The sequence below is a fragment of the Plecotus auritus genome (assembly GCF_963455305.1).
Source record: "Plecotus auritus genome assembly, chromosome: X".
Taxonomy (NCBI): Eukaryota; Metazoa; Chordata; class Mammalia; order Chiroptera; family Vespertilionidae; genus Plecotus; species Plecotus auritus.
Window position 1 is genome coordinate 7252906 of NC_137784.1, and position 20053 is coordinate 7272958.

At 44.2% G+C, this 20053-nt stretch overlaps 1 protein-coding gene across 1 annotated transcript in view; it reads right to left on the bottom strand.

Moving 5' to 3' along the window:
* Window positions 1–3755: 3755 nt before the first annotated feature.
* GEMIN8 (gem nuclear organelle associated protein 8) overlaps window positions 3756–20053 on the bottom strand; it is a 28354-nt gene continuing 12056 nt past the window's right edge. The window contains exon 4 of the mRNA XM_080652496.1: window positions 3756–8215. Within this exon, the coding sequence (XP_080508622.1) occupies window positions 7959–8215 (257 nt within the window). The 3' untranslated portion in view covers window positions 3756–7958. The remainder of the gene's footprint in view (window positions 8216–20053) is intronic.

A 20053-nucleotide genomic window follows, 5' to 3' on the forward strand; every position in this document is an offset into this window, starting at 1 on the left:
GGATGAAGAGCTGGGATATTTGCAAGCCCTGGCACGGCTGCCCTAACGCCACCACGTTGTCTCCCATTCACACACTTGAATTCACTTCTGTGGATTATACTTTAAGAAAGCAAACCACTTGCAAACCTTCCTTTTCTGTCCCTTTATTATCACATTGCTGACATTAGTGCTACTCAATGTAAAACCCGTGAACCACAGCATTAGCATCACCTGGGAGCTTAATCGAAAGGCAGCTTCATGAGCTCCACCCCACACTACTGAATCTGACAGCATTGCCCGGGAATCTGTATTTTAGCAAGCTGCCAGGTGACCTGCTACACACGCTAAAGTTTGAGATGTAGTGGATGACACCACACTCCAAACTGAACATCAGCACATCCCTAGACCACATTTGAGAGCAGCTCAACCCTGGCTGCACATCGGATTATCTGGAGAGCTTTACAAAAAACTAGCAGTTTCTGGGCCCCCACTACCAGCGATTTTGATTTAATTGGCTAGAGAAGGATCCAAGTGATTCTAATGTGCAGCCATGTCTGAGAACCTTGGGAGTTTGGCAGATGGATGTACATTGTTTCCCATATAAAACCATATACTAGTATCCTGCCTTTTACTAGTAGCTCTACCTGGAGTGTGTCCATGCCATCTGCATATTGCCAAATCTATCCTCTCTAGGAATAGACTGAGCCAAAATTCAGCTTCTCTTCAAACTTGTCTCTGATCCTTTTATTCTCTCAATTTTCTGAAGCCACATGTGTGGTTTCTATAACACCTGTAGCCAAATAAGACTCCTACATTGTTCTTTGTTAAAATGAGGGCTCCATCAATGAAAAAGTGTTTCTCATACCGTGTCCTATGGAGTATTAGTATTCTATCATGTACTAGTATCTATTTTTTAAAATATATTTTTTAATTTATTTCAGAGAGGAAGAGAGAGATAAAAACATCGATAATGATACTGCAAACAATGGAAGAGGGTGGTTGCCCCCAATGTAAAAGGGAAGACAGTTACCCTAAAGAGGCGATAAAAACATGCTGGATGGCAGAAAACCAAATGCCAAAGACATCCCCTTCAGTGAGCTCAGTATGGAAATTAGTTCCCTTATTGTTCACACTCATGGCTCCTTATCATTTAATTTCACATCACTCATGGCAATTTCCAATGAAATAGTGATGTCTGAATTTAATTTTGTGACTGCACGGACCAATGAGGCTGCATGCTCAATATGCATGGCTCATATTAGGCCGATCATAATCGAATGAATTAATTCTCAGCCACTCCATTAAGAAACAGGATAGGGGCTGGGAAGGGAGGATGAGAGGAAGAACAAAGTAGAAAGAAAAAGGAGAAGGAAAAGAGGGCAGAAGGAAAAACAACATCAATGATGAGAATCATGGATCAGCTGTCTCCTGCATGCACTGGGGATCGAGCCTGCAACCGGGGCATCTGCCCTGACTGGGAATCGAACCATGACCTCCTGGTTCATAGGTCAATGCTTAACCATTGAGCTTCACCAGCTGGGCTGTACTAATAACTATTTTGTGGAACAACTGTTCTTTGGCCAAAAAATAGAAATTGAGAACTATTACACATCACAGGATTTCTGCCCATCACTCTCCAGGTTTTCCTCTCATCCCTCGACCATAGCTTCTCTACCTTTTTAAATGATTACATTTTCTTTCAGGGAGCTGAAATTTACAGCAGTCACTCCCATTTCCCACCCATCCCCCAGCCATTGGGCATGTTATTTTTTCTTACTCTGAAACCATTTGCTCATCAGAAAATTTGATCATGCCTCACTGTGTTGTTAGGAGAAACAAAACCGGGAACATGTACAAATTGTCCAGCACTATACACATTAGGTACCTAACAAAGGTTGGATCCTTACTTCATTTACATACACTTCAGTCTTGCCATTCTGGTGTCTGAGGTGTCAGATTCTATAGCATTCAAAAGAATAAAAGGGGTTTCGTAAATTCTTTCTTTAGAAAAATAACATATGTGGAACGAGTCACACATAGATATAATGAGCAAAAATCAATATTAAATTTCTATTTTTATTTGAAAACTTTGTTTTGGAATTATTTTAGATTGATTGTTAACATTTGACATAACTATGCCACATTTGTCAAAACTAAGAAATTAACATTGGCATATTCCTACTCAATGACACTATGGACTTTGTTTTTTCACTAATATCCTGTTTCTATTCCAGGATGCAATCCAGGATCCCACATTGCAATTAGGCATCATGTCTTCTTAGTCTCTTCTGTAACAGTTTCTGTCTTCCTTTCCATGGCCTGGAGGATTTTATAGATTACTGGTCAGGTATTTTCTAGAATGTTCCTCCATTCATGCGTATCTGATTTTTTCTCATGAGTAGACTGGGGTGATGGGTTCTGAGACTACGGGAGGTGAAGTGCCCTTCTCATCACATCAAGTAGCACATTGTACCCACAGAGTTTATCACTGGCGATGCTGACCTTGAGCACTTAAATGATGTGATGTCTGCCAGGTTTTTCCATTGAAAGTTATTTTCCCCTTTCTGTACTTTGGAAGTGAGTCACTCATTAGCTCCTACTCAGTGGGAGAGGGAGAGTAAGGTCTGCCTCATAGAGGGAGCAGTTATCTATCAATATTATTTGGAATTCTTGTATAAGGAAAATTTGTCTCTTCTCCCCATTTATTATTCAATCATTTATTAGTATGGACTCATGTATATTTCTCTTATACTTTGGGTTCTAATCTGATATTATGTTATATAGTATATAGTTTGTTGTTCAAATTGTTCCTGTTTGAACTCCTGGGAGTTCTTTCAGATTGGTTCCGGTGTCCCCTCTGACATGCCCCCCACCCCCCACCTGGCAGTATCTTAGCTTTTAAAACATTTTTATTTTTATTGTTGAGGCATCTTAGCTTTTGATGTAAAATTTGGTTTTCTTTCCCACCTATCCAGAGATTGCTTTAAGGGTCTTTACATTACAATGGTTCCTAGATTATCAGGCTAAAATCTACTTTTCTGTTCTTAGTTGACCTTTCTGTGACAATGCTATTAATCGATTTCCTTCCAATTCCATTTCATTTTCTAAAAATTTACTATGAAATTTTCAAACATAAACAAAGCCAAAGAAAAGAGCATAATGAGGCTCCATGCATCCATCTCCTAATTTCAACAGTTCTCAACATTTTGCTGATCTTGTTTCAACTGTCACCTCTCCCATGCTCGGCCACTGGAATACTTTAAATAGGAAATCCAAGATAGTATATGTGTTCAGCTGTAAAGAATTCAGATAAGAACTTTAAAAAACATAACCACAAAATAATTATTACACCTAACGAATTTAATAATTCTTTACTATTCTCTAACACTCAGTCCATATTCAAATTCCCCCAAATTTTAAATAATTTTTTTCAAATTAGGATCCATACAAAGTTGACACATTATATCTTAGAACAGTTCCTCCCCCCTGCTATCACCTCTTCTCCAACACACACTTTTTAAAAGTCCATTTGTTGAAGAAACTAGGTTTTCTCTCCTATCAAATTTCCCTCATTCTAGATTTGGCTGATTGTATCTTCAGTGTGTTTAAAATGTTAGTCTACTCCCTGAACTTCCTGTAAATTGGTACTTAGATGTAGAGTCTTAATTAGATTCTGTTATATATACACATATATATTTACAAAAATATTTTAGATATAGGCATATATATATATATATATATATATATATATATATATATTTTTTTTTTTTTTTTTTACAAAAATACTTTATTGGTGGTGATGTCAACTTCCTAAGGCATCCCAGCAGGAGCCACATTGTCTGCTTGTCCCACTTATAATTTTCCCTTTCAAGATACTTCTAGCTCCTGGTTTTTCTCTTCTGTCATTTCTTCTCAATTCCCATCACAGGCTCTACTTATGTCTTGAAGTTGTTGTTCTTCAGGGCCCACTGTCACCGGTCCACTCCTCCCAGTCTATATATGGTTCCCTTTTCCATATTCTTAAGTCTTTTTTAATGCAGACCCTCTCCACTGAGGTCCAAACCCAAATATCCAGTGACTGGCAGGATGTCACTGAATGTCCTGTGAGCCCTTCAAACTCACTATGTTCCAAATAGAATTAATTATCTTTGTTCCCAAACCGGTTTCTCATTGTTTTCTTTACTTCAATAACTAGAACCACCACCCAAGACAGAAACCTGAGCCATCCTAGACTTTTTCTCACCTGCCCCAGATCACCAACCCATGGAACGTCTATTTCCTCAATATCACAAGCGTATCCCCTCTTCTTCTTGCTGCTAATAGCGTCAGTTCTAAAATTCAGACAAAAAATGCAAATGCATTATCCAGAGTCACACATTCTCAAGCAGAGCTAGGGCTAGAACCTAACCTGATGCTTCAGCACGGAATGTACTGGAATCCTGCTGAGGGCTTTAAGTGGCTAATTCTTTGTGATACTTTGGATACAGTGTGCCTTACATACAGTATATTGACATATGGTTGTAGAGACGGAGTTCAGCAGGGCGAAGCAGCTAAAAGTGGGGAGCTTGGGAGTCAGAATATCTGGGTTGGACAGCCACTTGCACCACTGAAAGTGAACCAGATTCAGCTGGTTCATTTCTCTGTGCTTCAGGTTCCTAATCTACAAATGGGAATATTCCTTTGCCCCTTTTCTGAAACCCCCAAAGCTCTGGAAACTAGAAGCTGTTCTTTTGTTACTGTTTTTTTTTTTTAAATAATTTGTTTGGCAGCCAAATCTGACTTAACTGTAAGGATTTGATGACAGTGCCTGACCTGAATAAAATTGAAAGCACAACAAAATCTGAATTCTGAAACATGCCTGACCTAGAGGTTTTGGAAAACAGGTTGTATACCTGCAATGGTAGGGCGTCATAGGTTGATTACTAAAGAAATTAATATTTGAAAAGCCATTAGGAGAGTATGTGGCTCATAGTAAGCCCTATATTAAGTGTTTGATAAAGTGAAATACAATATTTTGTGTCAGAATAGTTTGATGAATTTGGGGGCCTCTATCAAACCGAGTTCACATAGCTTTTCTGTTATATAAAAATTAAACATCAGAGACAGAAAATCCCCTTTTCTGAATGGCACTCCAATTCCTTCCCTGCTCAGAACTACCCATTATTCTGAAGCTGGTGTATATGAATAATTTGCATGCAAGTTTCTTGATATTAGTACATATGTGTCCACAATATGTATTTTTTTTAAATCTTCACCCGATGACATTTTTACATTGATTTTCAGAGAGAGTGGAAGGGAGGGTGAAAGGGGGACAGATGGAGAGAAACATCAATGTGAGAGACACATCGATTGATTGCCTCCCACTCGTGCCTCCACTGGGGCGGGTCAAACCTGCAACTCAGGTACTTGACCTTGACTGGAATCAAACCAGTGACCCTTCCATGTAAGAGCTGATGCTCTAACCACTGAGCACACTGGCCAGGGCCATAGTATGTAATTTTAAAAATCAACAAAGAATGATCGGTCCCAAATGTCAATAGTGCTGAGGTTGAGAAGCCCTGCCCTCATCCCTCTCTTTCCTATACTCTTGCAGCTCCTGCACGCATGCGTCCAGCAGTGCACATATTGCAACTGTTATCACTGCACACCTGTCTGCTTCTCCTAGAATGCAAGTTCCCGAGGACAGAGGCTACCTGGAATGGAAAGGACTAAAAATATTTGCTGAATCAATGAATGAACACGTCATAGGTCTCTTCTATCGCAATTTATCCATGAGGCATATGGGAAGATGGACCGGTGGGAATGAGATGTAAGAAGCCAGTGCATCCATCCGAAGAGCTGACAGGGAAACATTTCTCCATATTAGGAAGAAGTTTTATACCCAGGATTTCCACTGGCTCTCTTTGGCAATTTTTTTGTTTTATTAATCCTCACCTGAGGATATTTTTTCCATTGATTTTTAGAGAGAGTGGAAGGGAGGCAGGGAGGGAAAGAGGGAGGGAGGGAAGGAGGGAGAGAGAGAGAGATCAACATGAGAGACACACATCTATCAGTTGCTTTCCACACATGCCTGGACCGATAGATGTCCAGGCATGGAACCTGCAACCCAGGTACCTGCCCTTGACCAGGAATTGAGGTAGAGATCCTTCAGTGTGCAGGCTGATGCTCTAACCACTTAACACACCAGCCAGGGCTCTTTGGCAATTTTTAAAGACAGAGAATAAATGTCAACATGTATTGAGTATTTACCGTGCAGCCAGCACTATGTTTTCCAGGTACTAACTCAGTGTGGTCCTCATAAGGACTCCATGTGGGAGAATTAACACCCACTTGAAGAGTGAGGAACACGAAGCACTGAGAGGTGAAAGTAACTCAGTCTGTAGTCACAAAGCCGGCAGGGGTGGCATGGGGATGGTAGTTTCTCTGGGGAAAGGAAGGAGAGTCCTTTGTAAAGAGAAACATTTCACTTTCAAATAGCTAAGAGCCTGCTGCAAATAGAATTAGTTTGTATTTGTGCCTGAGTTACATCTATTTTCTATTTAGGCTTATGAGTTTAAAATATAAAAAAGAGAACTACTGAAGACTTAGGATTTTAGTCACATGTCACCTCAGGGGAAATTAATTCTGATTTTTGTCTACAATACCCAGGCTCAAATTGCAACTCCAGTAATAAAACGAGCGCTTGCAAAAACAAGCACCCGGGGCTGATGAAAGTAATGCATTTGTCGCAGGGCAGGGGCTGAGACGTGGAGCTAAGTGTTTTTAGGGAAAAACATGTCAATACTAAATCTCTTCACCAACCTTTGATGGATGTGCTAATCTTCTCGGGTCAACAAGGCTCACCCTGGCAACGCGCTGTAATAACTTATTTAAAAGGCAGCTGGCTCTTTTCAATGGCCTGTTTCATCCATTTTTAGATTTTCAGTCTCAGAAATGTATTCTCTTATCAAAACGATATTTGCCATACCAAGTACGAGTTCAATTATACCTCTTCCACACCAGAGGAGACTGCAGAGGGGAGCCGCTTTGGGCATTACAGTTCTTTGCTCTCAGTTCTGTCTGACACTCAAACTCTGCAGAGGTAAAGAGATAACAAAACGAATGTCAGACAGGTAGTTTCATCTGTTAAAGTGGCGGTCCACCAACTACTGCCCATAGCCCAAATCTGGCCCATGCCTGTTTTTATAAATAAAGTTTTATTGGAACACAGCCACACTCACTTGTATAGTTACTGTCTATGGCTGCTTTCAGGGTGGCAAGGGCACAAACTGAGAAGTCAGGACACAGACCTGCAGCCTGAAAGCCCAAAATATGAACTCTCGGGCCCTTGGCAGCACATGCGTGCTGACCTCGCAGGGAGAGAAGTCACTGTCTGGCTGCGTGCTTGGACCACGCAGTGGGGGCAGAGGAGTTCCGGCAGGAGGCCACATCTGCCACATTTAAGGCATCTGCCTAGTTTAGCTGGGTTCCAGATTGAAGCAAACAGAAAAAGACAAAAACCTAGGCAGTATCTCTAAGTGAGAACTTCAATGGACTGAACAGTGTAACGCATATGAAATGATCATTTTATGACAAAATGCAAGCAGGCAACAGTACATGTCCTGCTGCTTAAAAAAAGGCTGCTGTATTACACTAGAGGCCTGATGCACAAAATTCGTGTAAGGAGCTTGGCCCTCGCAGCCCCGGCTTCATCTGGAAGGTCGTTCGGCTGTTCAGTCTAATTAGCATATTAAAAAAATTTTAAAAATAATTAGCATATTAGCTCTTTATTATATAAGATTATCTTCCCCCCTACTAGTCCCTCCCCCCCCTCCCTTTGTGCCCCCCCCACATGACGGGCCCACTGGCACTTTGGTGAACATGCTGATTTCTCAGGACAAAGTCCCCTTTCCCTGAGAAAAATGCACATAAGCAGATGAAGGAGCAAATCCCAGTGGAAAGGGGTGATGGCTGGGGGCCCAAGGCCCAGGGCCCAGGACTCAGAACTTCAGGGGAATGACCGGCCAGTACTTGGGCCGCTTTCGGTCAAAGTGCTTGTTAAAGCTCAGCTGCACGGCGGCCTCCATGGCCTGGATCTTGGCGGCGCTGTCCCCATACAAGCGCTTCATCTCGGCCTGGCGCCGCTCGCTGGGGCTCTCGGAGGGGGGCTCCATGGAGCGGCGCGTCTTGTAATACAGGTCGTGGTCGGCGTTCACATAGTCCTCCAGGCGCTGCGCGTCCAGCTGCTGCTGCCGCCCTGAGAACAAGCCAACACAGTCAACTGGGGTGAATTCACGGTTGCCAGACGTGCAGCGGGGGGCAGTCCCCCAAGTCCTTTAGCTTTCCCTTTCACACTGTGAAGCCACGCCCAGCTGTGCCGGCTGAGACGTTCTCTTGATTCCAAGGCACTACTTAGTTATGAAGCTCCTTGTTCACTTATCAGGGGGCTGTACGCTGAGAGAAATAGCAACAGGCCACAAGGAAACGCGCTACCCCAAACCACCCAACATCTGGAAGCAGCCCTGAAAACACAGGAGAAATTGACAGCACCTGGCTCCTCTCCTCATCCAGTAGCCAGCTCACATCTTGCCCAACCAGGAAGGGCAGGTGGGGCTCACTGGGTTTTAAACACCCAACCAGGCCTGCAGGGAAAGGCAGGGCTTCCTGGAAAGGCCAGTGTTGCAAGAAGTACTCCCCACCACAGAAGAGGTGGTGGCTGAAAAACTGAATGTAGGTAATCCAGAAAGAGCAATGGCCACCATGACTTACCCTTCCATGCATCTAAAACACACTGTACCAGCCAACAGGAGGTCAAGTGATTGAACACTTTCCAAAGGTATGCGGGCTGAACAAGGGAATTCTGCGAATGGATGGGAAACCTCTGTGGGCTAATCTTCCTGCTACATTAACAAAGCTAAAGAGGTAAGGAGGGAGAGAGAACTTCAGTGTGCAGGCTGATGCTCTGACCACCTAACAACACCAGCAATGTAACTGGCTGTCTATGTCCTCGCTATGGGATCTGACTTTTCACTTCTCAGGTTGGCTTAGGCTCCATTTCAAGTGCCATCATTATACACTGAGTGGCCAGATTATGGTGATCTCTTAACGCATAATCATCTGGCCACTCAGTGTATATCCTATATAATAAAAGGCTAATATGCATATTGACCCCTCAACCAGGAGTTCGACCAGAAGGCAGGCCGGCCAACCACCCATGTCCCCTCCCCCTGGCCAGGCTGGCCGAACCCCACCCATGCACGAATTCATGCACCGGGCCTCTAATATATATATATATATACTGAGTGGCCAGATTATTATGTGTTCAGAGATCATCATAATCTGGCCACTCAGTGTATGTTTCCATTCCTATTAATTTAAATGGGTTCTTTCCCTGGCTGGGTGACTCGGTTGGAGCATCACCCCGTACACCAAAATGGTTGCAGGTTCAATCCCCAGTTGGGGTACATACCCAGGTTGTGGGTTCGATCCCCAGTCCGGGCGTCTATGGGAGGCAACCGATTGATGTTTCTCCCTCACATTAATGTCTGTCTGCCTCTCTGTCTCTCTCTCCCAATTCCTCTAAAATCAATAAACACATCCTCGGGTGAAAATTTAAAGTAAATGAATGAATGAATGGTTCTTGTAAAGCAAGAAATATGTATTCAGTTTATTCTCCCCCTCTCCATTTTTTATTATAACAAGTATAATATAACTTTTATTCTTATGTAAATAAGAACATCAAATATCAGCAAACCAATGCTGCAGGAGGTAAAATTTAGCCTATTACATAGATTTTTGTAAGCGACTGTCAAGAACATAAATTGATAGCAGAACGCATCCATCTGTAGCTACTGTTGCTACCAAGAGAAATGCTACCAAGTAAGGAGTGAAGATGGTTGTAGGGGATAAAGCAACACCATAAACCAGCCGTGGGCAAACTACGGCCCGCGGGCCGGATCCGGGTGTTCTATCCGGTTCTCTTGCTCTCCCCTCCGCTCCTTTACTTTGAATTTACATTAGTTCACACGAACACTCCATCCATGCTTTTGTTCCGGCCCTCCGGTCCAGTTTAAGAACCCATGGTGGCCCTCGAGTCAAAAAGTTTGCCCACCCCTGCGTAAACCATTCTTTCCTGGTTAAAAGCAGCAGAAAGAAAGGTTAGTATGAAAGGAACCACAAAAGAGAGGGAACCACGTGTGCACAGAAAGATGTTTACATGGCTATGCACAGTCCCTCTCATAAATCCTGTTCTTTATAAATGACACCTTGGACTAGGCGGGAAGGAGTTTTATAAACTTGGAAACATTATTAAAAATGTGGCCATTTCTGTCTTAGCACATCTGCAGTTCATTTTCACATAAGGAAGCAATGCACTGATATGCCAAATGACTGTCAAAATGAAGACCATAGCCCCGTTACCTTATCCAGGGAAAAGATATCATTGACTTACTGTGAAAGGCAGACCTAAACCAAACTATTGACCTAATATGGAAATGAATGGGAGGTCAACAAGCATTTGTTTCTCATTCTCAGTCTTTCTGAGAAGTTTGAAACTTCAGGATGTAAGTTGTTCAGTCCTCATGGGTGTTTAAAATCTATTCCCCACCCTGCCTCTTAAGGACTGGCATTTCCCCATTAGCCAGGGAAGAGAGTCCCCCCTGGGAGAGCCTTGGCCCCATTACCCATCCTTGGGCTCTCCTTTTGTTGTTGGCCTGCAGGACACAATCCCATGTGGGCCTGCTGGGGCCTCCGAGCCTCTGCATCTAGAGGGCAGGGATTCCCAGGCCACAGTCCTTTCACTCTCAAGTTTGTCCCTAGACTATCATCAGCCTTCTCGACAGATTAAGTGACACAACAGATGTTCCACTTCCTGTCTAAATCCAAGTCTTTGAGTTTAGAAGTTTGAATAAACACTGGACTCTTCGCTATCTTAGAAAGTGTTGCTCTCTGCTGTTAGGATATGTGAATTTAACCTTTTTACTTTTGCATCTAGAGTTTTCTTTTCCTTATAATTTAGCATGGTTATAATTATGCTTCTTTCTGCTACTCTTCTGACAAAAACTGTCTTACCAATATTGAATTGGTGTCATAATTCTATGTTGAGAGACATTTTCTTTTTTAAAAATGAATATATTTGTATTGATTTCAGCGAGGAAGGGAGAGGGAGAGAAACATCCATGATGAGAGAGAATCATGGATTGGCTGCCTCCTGCACGCCCCCCACTGGGGATCGAGCCCGCAACCTGGGCATGTGCTCTTGACTGGAATCGAACCCAGGACCCTTCAGTGTGTAGGCTGACACGCCAAAGCGGCTAGGGCTCGAGAGACATTTTCTTACTGTTGATATCCGGGGTTGAAATCCTGTTCACACAAAGCAACCCTAGCTGGCAGTCTATGAAGCCTGTGCAACTTTCCCAGTTTGAACTTGGCTCATGGGTTGCCACCACTGGGTTTTAGTTCTTAAAGTCAGTTCAAGAACATTGTAAGAATAAAAGACAGTCCTCTGCTCTGTTCTCTACTTGTAGCTCTTTCCCACCCAGCCTTCCTCAAGAAAACTTAAGGCCCAACTCTGTTCCCTCCCTGCCCACAAGAAGTCTGTAAGTTTCCGGGTTTCCTGCATGGAATTAAGGGGCAGGAAGGGGGAGGGTCCCTGTTGCCTTTTTTTACCTCTACCCCCAGTCCCAGGAGGACACAATGCCTGACAAAGCAGGTGCTCAGGAAATGATCGTTGAGAGAAAGTATGGACAAAGGCCATACGTTATTTTTTTGTAAACAACTGTTTCTTCCAGATGCTGTTAAAGAAAAATGATGACCTGCCAAAACCGGTTTGGCTCAGTGGATAGAGCGTCAGCCTGCGGACTGAAGGGTCCCGGGTTCGATTCCGGTCAAGGGCATGTACCTTGGTTGCGGGCACATCCCCAGTGGGAGGTGTGCAGGAGGCAGCTGATTGATGTTTCTCTCTCATCGATGTTTCTAACTCTCTATCCCTCTCCCTTCCTCTCTGTAAAAAATCAATAAAATATATTTTAAAAAAAATAAAGAAAAAATGATGACAACCGAGAGAGAGAGAGAGAGAGAGAGAGAGAGAGAGAGAGAGAGAGAGAAACAGATGCTGAAATCACAAAAGGTGCTGGGTGGAGCTCCCCTACAGTAGAACCTCAGCGCCTCCACAGGGAGAGGCTGAGGGAAGAGCCAGGGTTGGGGACTGATCTTGTTTCCTTACAGTTGAGCCACTTCACCTCCACTTACTCACACAATGAAGAAAAATGTTCCAAGGCTGTACTACAGATGTGAAAACCAGCCAGCTTAAACCAAATACCCTCAGACTGGCTGAAAGTGCTTTTGTGTACACTGACCTAGGGCAGTGGTTGGCAAACTCATTAGTCAACAGAGCCAAATATCAACAGGACAATGATTGAAATTTCTTTGGAGAGCCACATTTTTTAAACTTAAACTTCTTCTAACGCCACTTCTTCAAAATAGACTCGCCCAGGCCGTGGTATTTTGTGGAAGAGCCACACTCAAGGGGCCAAAGAGCCGCATGTGGCTCACGAGCTGCAGTTTGCCGACCACGGACCTGGGGGATCAAACAAGCCTTATTCTGATTCCGTTTTCTATTTGTTGCTTCCTTCCTCCCACTGAGAAGGATTCTCAGTCACTAGCAGTTTTTCTTCCTGTCAAAACAAGGTGAGGGCTCATCCAAGCAGATGGAGAATCAGCTGACTGAAGCAGAGAAGGGGAATGTCACACCTCAGACATAACTGAACAGGTGCCTTATTGCGGAGAGGTGGGTCATTTTTACTGAAAACAGCTGTGGGACTCGATGTTACAAGAGATTTTTTCTTGTAGGATATTTGGTCATGGGAATTTGTTTGAATACAAATCATACTCTTTTCATATTCCAGCTTTAAAACAGGGTTGTAGTGGGTTGACTAACATCCTCCCAAAATTCACATCTCCCTGGAACCTCCGAATATGATCTTATTTGGAAACTAGAGGCCCAGTGCATGAAATTCATGCACAGGTAGGGTCCCTAGGCCAGGCCGGCGATCAGGGCCAATCGGGGCCTTCCGGCTGCTGGCTGGGGCCTTCCTTTGCTCCGTGCACGTCATAGCGAGCGATTGAACTCCCGGTCTCCCAGTTGAACTCCCGAGGAGACACTGCATATTAGGCTTTTATATATATAGAATAGCTTCTTTGCAGATGTGATTAGGGAAAGGTAGAGATGAGATCATACTGGATTAGGGTGGACCCTATCCAATGAGGGTGAAGTAGAGAAGGACACATAGAGACACAGGGATAAAACCATATACACCTGGAGGCATGGGTTGGAACTATGCTGCCACAAGCCACCAAACACCAGGAGCCAGAAGAAGCTGGAAGAAACAAAGCCCAGGAGACTCTGGAGGGAGTGTGGTCCTGCCAACTGGGCTCTAGAACTGTGAGAATAAATTTCTGTTGTTCCAGGGGTGGGCAAACTTTTTGACTCGAGGGCCACAATGGGTTCTTAAACTGGACCAGAGGGCCGGAACAAAAGCATGGATGGAGTGTTTGTGTGAACTAATATAAATTCAAAGTAAAGGAGCGGAGGGGAGAGCAAGAGAACCGGATAGAACAGCCAGATCCGGCCCGCGGGCCGTAGTTTGCCCACAGCTGTTCTAAGCCATCCAGTTGGTGGTAATTCGTTAGCAGCCCTGGGAAACTGTTACAGGGGTAATATATACATAGGGTTAAAACAAGAAAAACAGTCAGTATTATACTGTTAAGGAGAAACTGTACTGGATTCATCTGGGTTTAGGATATAGAACCTTGATATATTTTGCTTGAGTCTATAGATTTACATGATATTGCCAATAGAGACTTATGTCCATAAAGGAAAAAAAAAATCATGGGCAATGACTTGGACCCCAGAGAAGCCCACGGAACAGGGAAACATGCATTCATTATTCCACAAATTATTAGCCCACAGGCAGAACATTTTGGAGGACAAAGCACTAAGACAAATGAGTGCTGAGGAATGTTATTTTTCCTCATTTTTTTCAGCATTAGCGTGTCTTTGTGATTATATTCTCTGCTACGTTGCTAGAATTAATGATCTTATAGCACAACCGAGTGAAAGCACAGACTTGTTTTATATCATGAATGCCTCCTTTCTGACTTGTCAACAACACACCCAGACCACAGGTGCAGATATGGAGCCATTTCTGATGGGTCTGCCATCCTCACCCCACATCCCTCACTCCATGACAAATACAAGCCAGTGGACAACCACCATTCCTACTTTTAGAATAAAAGTGCATTTCCATCCCTCCCTTCCTTTTCTATAGCCTTTTGCATGTTTTTTTCTCACTGATTAGCTTTATGCATGTCCGGACAGCTGGACTAGATGAAACACACGTGTGGTGGGATTATGCTCAATCAGTATTATTCCACACTGAGTCTCATTGATTAAACCAAAATGGCTCACTAACTACAGGGCTGTAACCTTCAGGTTTTCCATAGGGGGTGAACGGAAGGAGGACCAACCAGATAGGGTTCCAGCCAACTGACAGAGTCTAAACCTCCTTACTCAGGTAGACGCAATACAATGGAGCAGATGTTCCCATCAAATGTATGAAGAACACATCTGGACCCTTTGATAAGAATAGCACTTTGCAAAAAAAAAAAAAAGAATAGCACTTTGCGTGCTAACTGGGGGTAGCCTTACCCCCTTTTCCTTTCTCTCACTCCCAATTGACCCCATCCCTCAAAGCCTAAAGCACATTCCAGTGGTCCACAATTAGCCTGTGGAGCTCCTCCTCGGACCACCAAGTTCACTGGCTCTACCCTCATTTGCAAAAGTAACCATAGATGGCTCTTGTAGGTGTCATCTTTAATTTGATTTATCTCCTCTTCCCTTTGATTTATCTGGGGTTTGCTCTTTGCGAACATGTCCCTGCTTTGACCCACCAACTAGCCCCCAAACACGTGATACCCATCTGACTGGCTGAAGCCGGAGACAACAGGGGCAGTGTTTGTTGCGAAGGGCTTTCTTCTCCATGGGGAAAGATAACTGGCACGCATTTTCCCCTCGAAGAGTCAGGACTATAACCTTGCCGTTGCAATCGAAGGTTATTTATGCCTAAAAAATGATACTTTTCTTAACCTAACAATAAAGATTTTCCCTAAGAAGTAGGTGAAAACACAGCTGACCTTTCAAACTTCACAACTGTCTAGTTTCCTGTAAGTAATGTGACCACTGAAGTTTTAAATAATGGAAACATCTCATTTGGAAATGAGGACATAATCAAAAGCATGCCTGTTCCCACTGCACAAAAGTTCTTTATCCTTTTTTTTTCTCTCTTATCATCGAAATATGTTAAATTAGAGACTAGCTGGAAGAGTAGTAACCACAGGCAAGCACATGCTGTCTCGTGTGAAGGATTTTATCCTAAGAAAATATTAAACAAGATTCAGCAGATGAAAAGCTAAATCAAGTTTAGCTACGTTTTCCCTTGCTGGTAAGAGTTTATAAAATTCTGTGTTCTCTAAATGATTCATATTCAGAGTTGAATTTGCCCTTAATGATGAAGTAGATTCTAGTGGTTCAAAGAGCAAAACAAAACAACTTCAAGCAAGTATTCACACTACTCAGGTCCCTTACGGCTTTATGAAGCATTTCCCGACTGTGTACAGAACTAAACCGCCACTGTTTCTAGTAAAGCCAACGGACTGGAAAGCACCTGGGGCATTCACATCACTTACATCTGAATTCCATCATTCATGACTGCTCCAAGGAATGCGTATTCATCCTATATGCGTATTTCACCCAAAGTGCTGGTGAACAAAATAATGCCGGTGAACCACTGCCCATTATTGTGTCATTGGGGGTGCAGGGCCAAGCCCTGGCAGCTACTTCGAATAGAGACCAAGTCTTTAGCAGTAAGATTCTCACCCTCGCCAGACAATTCTCACGCCTCCTGGGGGACTTCATAATGCTTTCAGGGCAGACTGCAGGAGACAAAAGCAGAGCAGAGACTCTAGGGCAAGTAGTTTTGAATTTTGCTACAAGTACACATTTTAAAAAGCACAAAGAAGTGGCAGCTCAATGTGTTCAGTGCTGCTATTAGTAATGGGGGGTGAGTTCCTTTTTCTGGCCCAAGTATTTTACTTTAGATAGTTATGTCAAGCAAGAATGTCCTGGCAACAGAACTAAAAGTTGTGTTAATGACTACACGGACTAAATTGTGTTAATGACTAAATTTGACAGACATCAAAATTTATTTCTTTTGTTTTGAATATTTATTAAATATTTCGATCAGTTTAAGAGTTTGGTAAGTGCTGCCTAGAGCAGCAATATATGACTTTTGTGGAAGTCATGGAGCATCTTTACAAAAAATGTACAGAATCTGAATCAAGCACTAAGCAGGACAGTTACCTGAATAAAGCCAGTTTAGTTAATGATTAGTTAATAATTCACAATCAAGGATGAGTTATTAGCAACTAACCATGAAGTAAGATTTCTTGGGCACTGAGTTTGTACCAAGCACTGTTCTCTAACTTTTCTCTTATCTCATTTAATCTTCATAATTACCACCCCATTAATTAGGATCCCCGTTTCACAGGTGAGGGGACTGAGGCACAGAAAGGTTAGGGCAGGTGGCCCCCAAGAGTAGCCTCTAGCTACTATGTGGTAGAATCCTGTGACTTGAGTGGTTCTGCCATAGCTGCCTCTGTATAATCTATAATAATAAAAGCATAATATGCAAATCGACTGAACGGCCAAACAGCGGAACGACCTTCTTCTGGACATTCTAGACAAAGCTGGGGCTGCAGCCTTGGAATTGAGGCAGCTGCTGTGGCTGCGAGGGAGGGATTGAGGCAGCTGCCGCAGCTGCGAAGGCCTATTCTTGCACGAAGTTCGTGCACAGGGCCTCTAGTGTTACTAATAATAGTGTAAATACTGGGGAATAAGGTTAAGGATGAAGTTTGTAAGGGTTTTCATAAACTCCCCTTTTAAAATACACTGAGAGGCCAGATTATTATGATCTTATCTGGCCACTCAGTGTGAGTGTGTGTGTGTGTGTGTGTGTGTGTATGCGTGTGTGTGTGTGTGTATTAGAGGCCTGGTGCATGAATTTGTGCATGGGTGGGGTCCGGCCAACCTGGCCAGGGTGAGGGAACATGGGTGGTTGGCCAGCCTGCCTGCTGGTCGAACTCCTGGTCGAGGAGACAATTTGCATATTAGCCTTTTATTACATAGGATATACGCTGAGTGGCCAGATTATTATGCATTCAGAGATCATGATAATCTGGCCACTCAGTGTATATTTTTATTGGTTTCAGAAGGGAAGGGAGAGGGAGAGATAGAGATAGAGATAGAAACATCAATGATGAGAGAGAATTATTGATCGGCTGCCTCCTGCATGCCCCACACTGGGGATTGAGCCGACAACCTGGGCATGTGCCCTGACTAGGAATCGAATCCTGACCTCCCAGTTCATAGGTTGATGCTCAACCACTGAGCCACTCCAGCTGGCCAAAGCTCCCCTTTTTGTTGGTTTGTTCTCTAGATCCCTGGGAAAACAAACATACACCCCATTTTCTTCATAGAGATGGTAAGACCTTTCCAGTTCCCTTTATGTCCCACTCCTGGACTGCATTTGGGAACAAAGACAATTCTCGCAGGGTGACTGTACAGTTTCCCAGGGCCGCCATTACAGAGCACAAAACCTGGTGGCTCAGCACAATGGCAATGTTCTGTCTCGGTTCTGGAAGTCAGAAGTCCGAGCTCAAGGGTGAGGAGGGCCGTGCCCCCTCGGCAGGGAAGGTGCTCAGGAAGATCTGTCCCGGCCCCTCTCCTAGTTCCTGGTAGTTCCTTGCCTGGAGGCAGCACAACTCCAGTCTCCACCTGGTGTTCTCCCTGGGTGTGTCTGTGTCCAAGGGTCCCCTTTTTTATAAATACACTAGAAGCCCGGTGCACGAAATTCGTGGACGGGGGAGGGGGTGTCCCTCAGCCCAGCCTGCACCCTCTCCAATCTGGGACCCCTCAAGGGATGTCCGACTGCCCGTTTAAGCCCCATCCCACTGGGATCGGGCCTAAACGGGCAGTCAGACATCTCTCTTACAATCCAGGACTGCTGACTCCCAACTGCTCGCCTGCCTGCCTTCCGGATTGCCCCTAACCGCTTCTGCCTTCCAGCCTGATCACTCACTAACCACTCCCCTGCCAGCCTGATTGATGCCTAACTGCTCCCCTGCCAGCCTGCTTTCCCCTAACTGCCCTCCCCTGCAGGCCTGGTCACCCCTAACTGCCCTCCCCTGCAGGCCTGGTCACCCCTAACTGCCCTCCCCTGCAGGCCTGGTCCCCCCCAACTGTTCCCCCTGCAGGCCTAGGTCCCCCCCCCCAACTGCCCTCCCCTGCAGGCCTGGTCACCCCTAACTGCCCTCCCCTGCAGGCCTGGGTCCCTCCCAACTGCCCTCCCCTGCTGGCCTGATAGCCCACAACTGCCCTCCCTTGGAGGCCTGGTCCCTCCCAACTGCCCTCCCTTGCTGGCCATCTTTTGGTGGCCATCTGTGTCCACATAGGGGCAGGATCTTTGACCACATGGGGGCAGCCATCTTGTGTGTTGGAGTGATGGTCAATCTGCATATTACTCTTTTATTAGATAGGATAGAGGCCTGGTGCACGGATGGGGGCCAGCTGATTTGCCCTTGAAGGGTGTCCCAGATCAGGGTGGGGGTTCCCTTGGGGCGTGGGGCGGCCTGGGCGAGGGGCCTGTGGTGGTTTGCAGGCCGGCCACGCCCCCTGGCGACCCAAGCAGAGGCCCTGGTATGGGGGGTTTATTTATCTTCTACAATTGAAACTTTGTAGCCTGGAGTGGAGCTAAGCCTTCTGCTTGCTCCGTGGCAACAGCCATTTTTTTTTTTGGATTTATGTATCTTCTATATTTGAAACTTTGTAGCCTTAAGCAGAGGCCTGGGCTGGCCAGGGTGTGCGGAAAGCTTGGCTTCCTCCATCACCGGGGGAAACCCTAGCCTTCTGCTCTTTCCAGCTCCGTGGCTGCCGCCATTTCTGTTTGGGTTTATGTATCTTCTATCATTGAAACTTTGTAGCCTTGAGTGGAGGCCTAGGCCGGCAAGGGCAGGAGGAAAGCTTGGCTTCCTCCATTGCCCAGGAAACCCAAGCCTTCCTCCTGCTCTCTGTGGCTGTAGCCATCTTGGTTGGGTTTATTTGCATATTCACTCCTGATTGGCTGGTGGGCGTGGCTTGTGGGTGTAGCAGAGTGATGGTTAATTTGCATATTACTCTTTTATTAGATAGTATCAGTCACACTGGGTCAGGGCCCATCCTAATGACCTCATTTGAACTTGATTATTTCTATAAAGGCCCTATCTCCAAATAAGGTTCCATCCTGAGGTCCGGCGTTTGGGGAAGTGGGGATTTTAATATATCTTATTTAAGGGACACAACTCCCATAACAGCAATGACAACAGTGCAATTTGGAGCCTTGAACAAAGATGACTTAGGAATACTATCAACCAAAACATGAAGTTAATCAAGTTCATACAGCATTCCAAGTCTAACTCACTTTGTAAAATGTCTCACAGAACCATAGCAAGTTTAGCACTTTGTGGGGTAAGATTTCAAAACCTCTGATTTAAGGCTCATAATTAATAACAAAATATTTTACTCATTCATTTAAAATAATATTAAGTTCCAGGCACAATGTAGCATATAATTTTCATGACCTTTTTTAACCTACCTAGGATTCTAACTGATAAAGGCAAGAGGAAGGAATGGGGATAGTTCTTAACCATATCTGTAACTGAACTGCTCACCCTGGAAGAACACATTTCATTATTTTCTGTTCATTTCATTCACATCTATTTTTTTATTGAATAACTGTACCAGGTTTATTTGACATTAGCAGATAAAATGGCCTCTCCAGTGACTGGGTTTGCTCCCATCCTTAATTGCAACTTTCACTGTAAAATTATCAATCTCTTGGGGGAAAAACATCTTCTGGTAAGGACAACAGAAATAAGCCCCACCATCATCATATTTTCTTTTTCAAAAGTAACAAACAGCATTCCAAGCAAATGTGGACACAGG